Raw genomic sequence first — 10,948 nt, 5'->3', positions numbered from 1 at the left:
GTTTGACCACACGTCTTTTCATTCTGGACAGGGTTTGGCAGGCACATAGACCAGGATAGCTCCACTAGTCAATAGGTTGGATTCCACACGTGGTGAAAATAGGCCTTCACCTCTTCTGAAGTCAACAGAGGAAGACCATATAATCTCGGCTGGTGATGAAGGACCATTACTAGATGGTATGTAGAAGAGACAAGAGTTTTCATGTAAAGGATTCCTAAATAACTGAGTATGGTAGAAACTGTTGAGTTGCTGTCTTCCTCTTTGGAAACATTCCTGGACATTTACTCCCTCCCTTCTTGCCCCCACAGATGGCCTCTTCTGAGAGAGACACCCGTGAGAACCAGACTGTCATCCAAGAGTTCATTCTGGTTGGCTTTTCATATCTTGCTGAGATGCAGAGCCTTGTTTTCCTCCTGTTTCTAGCGACTTACATTGTGACCTTACTGGGAAACTTCCTAATCATCCTCTTGATAAAGCTGAGTCCCAGCCTTCACACCCCCATGTATTTTTTCCTGGTAAACTTGTCCTTCTTGGACATTTGTTTCACAACCAGTGTGGTTCCCCAAATGCTGGTACACCTCTTGGTGAAGCATAAAAGCATCTCCATTGCAGGCTGTGCAGCTCAGTTGTATGCCTATGCCATAGTGGGTGTTACTGAATGCTGCCTCCTAGCATCCATGGCTTATGACCGCTATGTTGCCATATGCCACCCCTTACACTATACTACCATCATGAGTGGTCGGAAATGTGTGAGCCTAGCAGCTGCCTCGTGGATCACCAGCATCTCAGTGCAGCTGATTCAGATCACATGGATCTTCACCATGCCTTTTTGTGGGTCCAACCTCATTGACCACTTCTTTTGTGATTTTGCACCACTGGCAAAATTGGCATGCGCAGACACATCCAAGAATGAGATTCTTATTATGGTTGTGACAGTGCTGTTCATTATGGGCCCTTTCTTGCTAATAATCCTGTCTTACATCCACATTATGTCCACCATTTTCAAGCTGCCTTCAGCGGAGGGGAGAAGAAAGGCCTTCTCCACCTGTTCTTCACACCTTATGGTGGTAATGTTGTTCTATGGAACAATCCTTTTAACCTACCTGCGACCCAAGTCCCGCCACACCCCAGAAGGTGACAAAGTTCTTTCCCTCATCTACACGGCCATAACACCAGCTTTGAACCCACTGATATACACATTGAGGAACAAAGAGGTGAAGGGGGCTTTTAGGAAAGCTGTTAAAGGAATAAGCATACCATAAAGGAAAGGATTTTAGGGTGATATCTTTAATTGGACCAACTGCATAGTTGATGTATACAAGAGGCAAGCAATTATTTTGGCTAGAGGACTGCTTAACTGGTTTGGTGAGCTGTCAAGAGCTGCAAGGGTATCTCTGGCCCATGATGGCTGCCCTGCCCCCTCATTACCATCTTGGGACTTCCATCTTGAAACCAGAAAAAAACTACAAATTATATTCTAAAAAAAATCAAGCATACACTATAACATATTAATTTTATTTAGAGAAAATATTTTTGCCTAGTTTTATGTGTGTTTGTGTAGGATATCTAGAGGCAATCGAATAATAGTTCAAACTACAGTTTTACTGTCGCTCACTGTGTGTGGAGAGTGGTGGTTGGGAAGTGTGTGTGTGTGTGGTGTGGTTATGGTGGGTGGGGTATATGGGGATAGTGTGAACGTATGTGGATGGGTGTTGGGTGTGAGGTATTTGGTTGGGGTTGCGGTTGCGTTTCAGGGTGTGGGAGGGCGTTGGGTTATGGTAGGGGGTTGGAGTGTATGTGGTAGCGTGGGTGTGTTTGGGGTTTGATGTGGAGGTGTGGGAGTGCGTGTGGATGCTGTGGGAGGGAATGGGCGTGTTTGTGGGTATCATGGGAGGTGGGGTGGTTGGGAGGGTGTGGGTGGGTTTCTGGTAGAAACTCTGGGCTTATTTAAAATGGTGGGCTTCCAAATCAAAAGCCTTAAAAAGTCCACATTAAAAAGGTACAACTAGAACAAATTTTAATCATTCTATTTAAATTGAAAATTAAAATATAAAAAACTTGTAAAATTAGGAAAAATCAAGCTGTGAGACAAGTATAAAAGAGATCCTATTTTGCCATGATAATTTTTTTAATGTTTCAATTTTTAAAAATTTGTATCTAAAATTCCATTGCCTCAAAATTTTAACAGGAAACTCATTTCAGCCACCTGAAAAAAATAAGACTACATAGGACTCATTTACACATGATGTGCAACCCACTGCAGCATTTTCTGTTATCTGTTGAATAAATCACCCCAGTATGCTACTTCTGGGTTAATTTAAAGCAGCAATGGTCAATCTTACTAGAACACTTTACTTAAATGATTATAATAGAAGTACTACCCATAAGTGATGTTGGTGTTTGCACACCTCGGTGGTGTATTGCGTATTAATTCCAGCTGCTGTAGGAAATCTGGCGACATAATGTGCCTTAAATGACTTGGTGTGCAGCAAACTATAACTCCTCTGAGGTGCTTTAGTTTGCTGTCCCTACAGCTGTGGAGCAAAGCAGTGGGCTCCATACAGCTCTGCAGGAAGCCTTGCAGGCAGCTGGTGAAAGTAGGCTTTTCCCAACAAAAGTGGCAAGCCTGATCTGCACCCCTCTCCCCACCCCCCGCCTACCTTCCTGCCTGAGCCGCACAGGGGCACGCTGCTTCCCTTCATGGCTGTAGTGCCCCCTGGGACTGCCTGAGCTGGGTGCCAGCAGGGGGGCCACCACTGCCTCGGAGGGAAGCAGCAGCTCCCGGAGCCCAGGGACCGCTCTGTTCACTGGCAGCTCATCCTCCCCTCCCCGCTGCCAGAGAGACACGTAAGTCAGCAGGGTGCGTGAACATCACAGGGGTTATTTGGCCCTAAATTGAAGTGGTGTTTTTAAAAACCCACCACTTCAATTTAGGGCCCCGTTTCATATAGACATGCCTTTACAGGTGAAATAGGATGTGTGTTGAATAGCTTTTGAAATCATGAACACATTCACAGGTGGATAGTTATTAATAATAGTAAAGTGCATGAATATGCTTGAAACTTCCTTCCTTCAGAATGAAAATTAAATTAAAGCAAATATTTTGGGACAATACCAACTGTGAAAACAAAAGCTCCCAATAATTTATTTTGATTTCCTGATATTCTAGATATGTTGTTCCCAATGTGTTTATGGTAAAACCTACACACTAGTCTTAAATATGATATTTTCTAACTTTAACATTTGACCACTGGATCATTCGTTGTTTTCTGTTAGAAGACTCCACTAGTTTCATGCAAGTTCTCTCTATAAATACCTGGAGTTACATTCTGTTCTTTCCTAGAAATCTATGTTTCGATCTTCTACAAGGCATTTTTGGCACTGGTGAGCAGAAAAATGCTCTTCCTTTGCAGGTAGCCCTGTACACATGGATGACTATGTAAGCAAGACTGGACACCTCCTGGGAACATGAAAGGCATGGTCCCACCTTTCTTCTGCAACAGCTCAGTGGGTAGTGCAGTCACATGGGAAGGCAGAGGAAGTTACATTAACAATAAGACCCACCCTTAGACCTTTTCTGGGTCCTTTTCTGCCCAGGACCTCCAGTTTCCTAGGCAAATAGCCTAGCTACTCAGTTTCTCAGGGATTGGTAGGAAATTTCTTTTTCTGATCAGAAAGGAAAGATCAAAAATCTTTTCCTTTATTACTGAGTCCAGTACTCATCAGTTTTGGTTGAATCCAATTTTGAGAATCGGAGGCTGCTATGCGTCGACTAAGGTCAGACAGATGTGCCCCAGCTGCTACTGCTCAAGTCCAGCCCAGGCATCTATGAAGTTGTCCATACCTTCAGAGCTATGCCCCCAGAAATAGCCTTTGGGCATATAAATGTAAAAAATTACCATGTAGATACATGTGTGCATACTCACACAGGCCTAATAGTGACCATAGGTGATAGGCTTGGTGTTGGCTTTAACGATGTCAAAGGGTGTTAGGTGTGCTTTGAATATACATCAGCAGTTTGTCCTAGCAGGACCAAAAACCAGTTAGTCCCATCCCCACTTGCATTCTGGATGGCAGCCAAGCTCTCTGGAATGCATCTACATCTTACATCAGAGACACTCACATGAATACACATACATCCACTGCTTGGAGCAGAGACTAACACCCTTGGTCTATCTCCCCCCATACCATTATCTTCTTGAGTAGATTTCCTTGTTCTGTATCAAAGAGTGAGATTACACATTGTAATTAGGCCATGTTAAAAACACATAACATTTGAATGATTGCACATTAAGGCCCATTAACAAGTGCTAAGCACCCTTTAAACATCTTAGTTATACCAGTTCAGGTCAGGATTATTTTTGAACTGGACTACCTAGATTGAGTTAATTTCTGGGTATTCACCTGAGATGCATCCAGCAATTTGCAGTCCTCCACTATCCCAGGAGGCACTGCTCCCAGGGGGACAAGCTGGAATGCAGCACTCTGTGGTCATGGACTGACAGCTGGGAATAGCTGAGAAATAGCTGGGTGGGGATGGTGTGAGTGGGGAGGGAGGGAAAAGGGGTGAAGGGGGAGGGGAGTATGACAAACAGGTGAGGGGGCCAGGATTGCCTGGGGGAAGAGGGACGGGAGTGGTTGAAAGGGGAACTTCTGAACTGCTGCCCCCTGCGCCTGCAGATTGCTACCCTGCACCCCATCACCCCCTCTGCCTCCCATCAGGCCCTCCCCGCTGCACCATTTTCCTGCTATCCTCATCTGCCTAAGAGTGGTGGAGGTGCTGATGGGGTTCCCTTCCCTGTCAGCTCCTGGGGTCGCTGCAGATCATGTTGCTCCAGTGGCCTCAGATCCAGCCCCTGGCAGGTCCTACAACTGAAGGAGAGGTAGGGGGTGGGTGGGAGGTGGCGAGCAGCTTCCAGGCATCTGTGGGGCCCAGTGGGGGCTGAATCCAGGTGCACAGAGATGGCGTGGGATGGAGAGAGCCCAAGAGCAGGACAGAAAGAAGACCTTTCCTTCCTGCTGTTGCTGCTCTTGGACTTATTGGGGTGACAGGGCAACAATCAGGGGGAAGAGGGCCCACCTGGGGGATGGATGGAGCAATCCAAGTCCAATTGGCCTGGGGAGGGGTTCCTGTCCCAGCCCCACTGCTCTAGCCCGGAAGGTGGCTAAAAGGCGGGCAAGCAGGACAGTCATGGAGCAGACTTGAAGCCACTAGACACACCCATTGCCAGTCCTCTAGTAGCTGATCTGAGTAATGCACATTAGAGAGGGCATTAACCCTGAGTGTGTGACTGGTCACTAGGACACGTTAGCCTTAGCACAGACTAGCATTCCTCCAAACTAGCACTTGCTAACTTGAATGTACAATCTTACCCTAAGTTCTTAAATCTTGTACTACGTTTTATACAGTGCCCCACCTTCTACCTAAGAAATAAAGATTTACCTTTAATTCCAGCATCATCTATAATATAGTCCAGAACAACAAAAAAAGGCCGATCTGGAAGTGTGACTATGTCTGTGCTGTGACTGGGAGGTATGTAGGGATGACTGAAGTTCCCAAACCCACAAGGAAATGCTTAGCACATTCCTGAAGAAAGTGGCCAGGATTGGTAGAGAAGTGGGCTTTCAATCCCGCACCCTCTCTTCTCTGTTATATCCTGGGTAGCTTAATAATCTCTTCCACTCCATGTCTGTACTGATGTGAATAACATGCTTAAGTACCCAACCATTCAAATGCAGTGTAGGGGAAATGCACTTGCAAAACTTGGCTTTATGAATTTGTCTTCAAAGACCAGAAATCTGTAATTAGCTTTGTTGATAATGAGCAAAGCTACTCAGACCTTCCTTTGTGGATCTGTAACTTAGTCGTCAGCAGGCTACAAAGAAGAGTAAAGAATTAACTAGTGTAATCCGGGTGGTATGTGGAAAGGCACCCCCTCGCCAGTCGAAGGGATGTCAGCAGGTGCAGGTATGCTGTGGGGAGTGTGGCTGCCTAGCTGTAGGCCAGCTCACCTCCTTTCCTTACAGAGCACAGAGCCAGGACACCCAGTGATATTTAACTAAGTACATGTTTAATGATACAAAATAATAGAAAACTTATAACCATAAACTTACATGCATATTTCTGTAGGCATACATATACATATACATAGACATAGGTTATATACAAATATAGGTTTACACCAGCAATAGCTCTTTTCAACCCTGAACTCTGGCATAGGTCTATCCCCTGTGGCCTTCTGATTAGACTGCAGCTCCTGGCCCCCAACAGAGCCCTCTAGCAGCAGGCAAAGGAGCACTTAGGATACAACACAGGTTAATTTAAACAATTTAACAAAAGGAATAATTAGCAATGATGGGACAATAATTGAACATACACAATAACACTACATCAGTAGAGTCACCAACATATATAGATAACTAATACAATAGATTTAGACATAAACAGTTTACAATCCTCTCATATAGCAACAATAGGGACGCAATATTACATACAGAATCCCAATGGCATAAGTATACAGACCACAACTATTGGCACAGAAGCTGTGCCCTAAGAAGAAATGGCAATGCAGGGAAAGATCCCATTACCTAAGAGACCATCATTACCCTCTCCCAGGTCACTCACCTAGGAGGGCCTGTAACCATATTACCACTGTTAACAAATAGGGGCCCATTGTCCCCACTTCTCAGGGACTTCCCCTTGATCCCTGCAGTGAGGAAAGCCTGTCCTCCCCTCTGGGAATCCCCTTTCCAGATAACTCGTGACTACACAAAATCATGGGCTATTGGATTTATGACACTGTGGCACGGCACTGTTTGTGCCTGCCACTTTAAGGGCCTGAGAGAGAGTCGGGCCATAGACTCATAACCTGGCTTGACATCTCCCGACTGGTCCATGCTGGGGCCAGGACTGGAAGGGTTGAAGGGCCAGGGGCCCACCGCGAGAGACGCCCAGAGCTGAGGGCCTGGGGTCCCAACTGGCTTGGAGGTGGGCCAGGGCCAGTACAGCCAAAGGTCCTGGGGGGACTACACCCATCAGGGGGAGCAGCTCAGGGAGCCATGCAGCCTAGAATGAAGGCGGAACAGGCTGCCTGAATGGAGGGATTGAAGCTGGGTTCAAATAGTATGATTCTGGGCCCAGTGTGGGGCCGGTGATATTAGTAACATCTGGATGCCATCTGCAAGGCTTCGGCTGCGGTGTAGGGAAGGAACGGAGCTGCAGATAGCGCCCCCTGGCATCGGGGCAAGAAATGGGCAGCCTCACACTTAATTAACATCAATTAATTAATTAACAACAAGGTGTGATGGGTGAGAAGGTGGGCGGTTATCTCAGAAACAGGTGGGCGGGCCTCAGTGAAATTGTCCCTGAGAAGGCCCTCTGTTACAGACACATTATAACCTGCCTAACATCTAATTTCCCAGGTACCGCTCCACTATTTGCCAGCTACATTCATTGCACTTCCCTGCTTCCCCTCCCAGCCTGTCTCTCACCCACTGACTCTTCAGTGTACATCTTCACTGACTGGCTTTCTTGCATGCAGACCAGAGTCTGGCTTCTTTACTATTCATTCATGCAGGAAGAGCACACACGAACTGCAGATTCCTCCTCAACCTGACAAAGAGTATTTAAACCTGAAATCTTGCTAAGAAGAAGTTTTCCAACTATATATGTTGGTCTAATAAAAGATATCAGATTTAACCAAAGAACCGTGTCTGTCTATGTCCTTAGATCAACATGGCTACAGCCTAGGCCCCTTTAATTATTTTATTCCTTTTCTGCTTTGAAACATGGCACACCTGGGGAAATACTTTTGCAGTATTGCAAAGAAAGGCCTCTCAAGGCCTGCTTGACAATCTTGTTTCTCAGGCTGTAGATGAAGGGGTTCATTACTGGGGACACCACAGTGTTAAGCAGGGCCACCACTTTGTTTTGGCCTAAGGAGACACTTCCTGAGGGTCTGGCATACAAAGCAATGCATCTTTCATAGGTTATTACCAGAGCTGTAAGATGGGAGGTTCAAGTGCCAAAAGCTTTCTGTTTCCCCATGGCAGTTGGGATCTTGAAAACAGAGTAGAAGATGCGTGCATTTGATGCCATTGTTAAATATAATGTACTCACTCCTATACTTGATATCAATCTCAGATCTGCCCTCTTAAACATTTCCATTTCAGAGCAGGAAATTTTGAATAGGCATGAGAGAAACTATTGATCTGTATAGGCACACAAAAACTCAGTTTTGTCATTAAATCTACACGTGAACTTCCAAGTGTCAAACCTACAACCCAGGCATGAAGAACTAAGCAGATGGGCCTGATCACAAAGGGATCAACAATAAATTTGCCAGCCGATAGTGGGGAGGGGGGGGGCGGGGAAAGGGGGAAGAGAACCAGGGAACTGCAATGAGTGAAAGCAATGCCAATGGATATATTGTTTGCATGTCTAGACCTCCTTACTAGGGGTTAGATATTTTGATTCTAGTTTTTTAAGCACTGTAGACAAAAATCCTTTTCCTCTTCACACTTGCCAGTGGATCTGGACAAAGAATACATATTTCAGTGTAGTGGGTGTTTCTGCACCTTCTCTAATGATCATGTTATGAAATGCTCAACAGCTGTTCCAGGACCACTTCTGCTGTTGCCACTGACCATGATGCCAAGATGATGTCAACAGGTGCAATGAGACTAGGACCTGGCCTTCTCCTCCTGCCTGTGCAGTGTCATCCTACACCAGACAATAGAAGTGGAGTCCCTTTTGACCTCTTTTCTGCCTTTGCCTTGACTTTTGTATCCCTTTGCACACAGGTAGTCATTCTCAACCGTGTTTGTCCACTCTCAGCCCGGTGAAGTACATAACCTTATGGATGGGCCACTTCCTTGGGAAGACAGAGATGTCGACTTGAACCGATATCTACCGCCATCTCGGAAAATGCTTTATCCACTAGGGGAGGGGTAGGCAAAGTGTTTTAGCTCGAGTGCCCCAAAAAACCATGTCTACTTTGGAAGGTGCTGGAGTGTCAGCAAGCCAGAAAAACAAAATGAAGGCAGGGGGTACATGGCAGGGTATACTGCATATTAGTACAGTTAATAATCATAAATATTGCCCTTTTTATGGTAAATACCAGATTTTCTAAAAATTGTAAACCTTGTGACAATAAATAAAACTTCTAATACTACCTTTGATCTTGTGTATTTGTTTTGTCTGGGTCCCCCCCACACTGCAGGCTCATACTCCCCACTTTGCTGCCCACTCCTGCCACCTCTGCCAAGCAGCAAGTGGGACCTGGCGTGGCAGGGCACAGTGGAGGGTGCAGAAAGCTGCCTGCCACTCCGAGCTCCCCGCTGCCTTGGCCACACTTCCCCTGTAGGTTGGGGCAGCAGCGAAGGGCACAACCCTGTGTGCTGCCCACACTGCTCCTGTGCACACAAGGGAAGTGTGACCCAGGCAGCAAGGAGCTTGCAGCAGCAGGCAGCTTCCCTGTGCGGCCCCTCTGTGCACTGCCACTCCAGGTCGCACACCCTGTGCTCCCGGTCCTGCTGCCCTCCTCTGGGAGTGTGTGCGACGCAGAGCGGCAGCACTCAGAGGGGCCACACTGGGAAGCTGCCTGCTGCTGCAAGCTCCACACTGCCAGGGTCACACTTCCCCTGTGTGCATGGGAGCAGCGTGGGCAGTACACAAGGTTGTGCCCCTCGCTTCAGCCCCCGCAGCAGGGGAAGTGTGGCCAGAGTCGTGGGGAGCACAGAGCAGCAGGCAGTTCTCGTGCTCCACCTGCTGTGTCCTGCTTTGCCAGGTTACACATGCTGCTCTGCAGAAGCGGCGGGGAGGGCAGCATAGCGGGGAGCACTGCCAGCACCTGCTTCCTCCCCAGGGCCTGGGGCTGGGAGGCAACTGGGGCTGGGGTGGGGAGACAGCAGCTGTTTGCAGTCTCCTGGCTGCCGCTGGCCCAGGTTCTGGGTAGCTGCTGATAGCCACGGAGCCTGGGCTGCTCCCAGCAGCTGGCTGGGAGGATGGCAGCTGGGCTTCTATCCTCCCATCCACCTGATGGGAGCAGCCCAGGCCCCCAGCTGGCAGCAGTTGCCTAGAGCCCAGGCTGGCGGTGGCGTGCCAATGGCCTCATGTGCCATGCTTGGCATGCGTGCCAGGGGTTGGTGACCCCTGCACTAGGGTGCTATGCAGAAGTTATACTGGACCCATACCATACCTTAGGCACTGGGCCCTAAGGGAAAACAATTGTTACTGCAATATGTAGGCAGACGTTTCAGTGTATAAATGCTAGCTCATCATACATGTCTAGTTCAGGACTGCAAAGCATTTATTAAATCCTGCAGAGATCTGAGAGGGAAGTAAGATTGCAGACCTATAATCATTGAATCGTAGAAAATGAGGGTTGGAAGGGATCTCAGGAGGTCATCTAGTCCAACGCCCTGTTCAAAGCAGGACCAGCCCCAACTAGATCATCCCAGCCAAGGCTTTGTCAAGCCAGGTCTTAAAAACCTCCAAGGATGGAGATTTCACCACCTCTCTGGGTAACCTGTTCCAGTGTTTTACTGCCTTCCTAGTGAGAAAATCCTTCCTAATATCTAACATAAACTTCCCTTGTTGCAACTAGAGACCATTTCTCCTTTACTAACAACCCCTACCACTGAGAACCATCCCCTTTTGAACTCCCTTCGGGTAGGCTATTAAATACCTTCTCAGGCTTCTCTTCTTTAGACTAAATAAACCCAGTTCCCTAAGCCTGTCCTCATACGTCATGTGCCCCAGCACCTCACCATTTTTTTTGCCTTTTGCTGGACTTTTTCCAATTTGTCCACATCCTTTCCATAGTGGGGGGCCCAAAACTGGACACAGGACTTCAGATGTGCCCTTGCCAGTGCAGAATAGAGAGGAATAATCACGTCCCTTGACCTCCTGACAACACACCTATCAATGCAGCCCAGCATGCCATTA

At 47.2% G+C, this 10,948-nt stretch overlaps 1 protein-coding gene across 1 annotated transcript; it reads left to right on the top strand.

The window, feature by feature from the left end:
• The first annotated feature begins 308 nt into the window (after nucleotides 1-308).
• LOC132251749 (olfactory receptor 10A4-like) lies at nucleotides 309-1,262 on the top strand. Its single transcript, XM_059731677.1, has one exon. It carries the CDS (start codon nucleotides 309-311, stop codon nucleotides 1,260-1,262), a length of 954 nt encoding a protein of 317 aa, XP_059587660.1.
• Nucleotides 1,263-10,948: the final 9,686 nt, after the last annotated feature.

This window comes from Alligator mississippiensis, chromosome 7 (assembly GCF_030867095.1).
Source record: "Alligator mississippiensis isolate rAllMis1 chromosome 7, rAllMis1, whole genome shotgun sequence".
NCBI lineage: Eukaryota > Metazoa > Chordata > Crocodylia > Alligatoridae > Alligator > Alligator mississippiensis.
The sequence above is the reverse complement of the archived record's forward strand: the minus strand, read 5'-3'. Positions and strand labels throughout refer to the sequence as shown.

What these genes read in the sequence shown, in the direction of transcription:
- LOC132251749 (XM_059731677.1), top strand. Translation starts at nt 309, where the DNA reads ATGGCCTCTTCTGAGAGAGACACCCGTGAGAACCAGACTGTCATCCAA.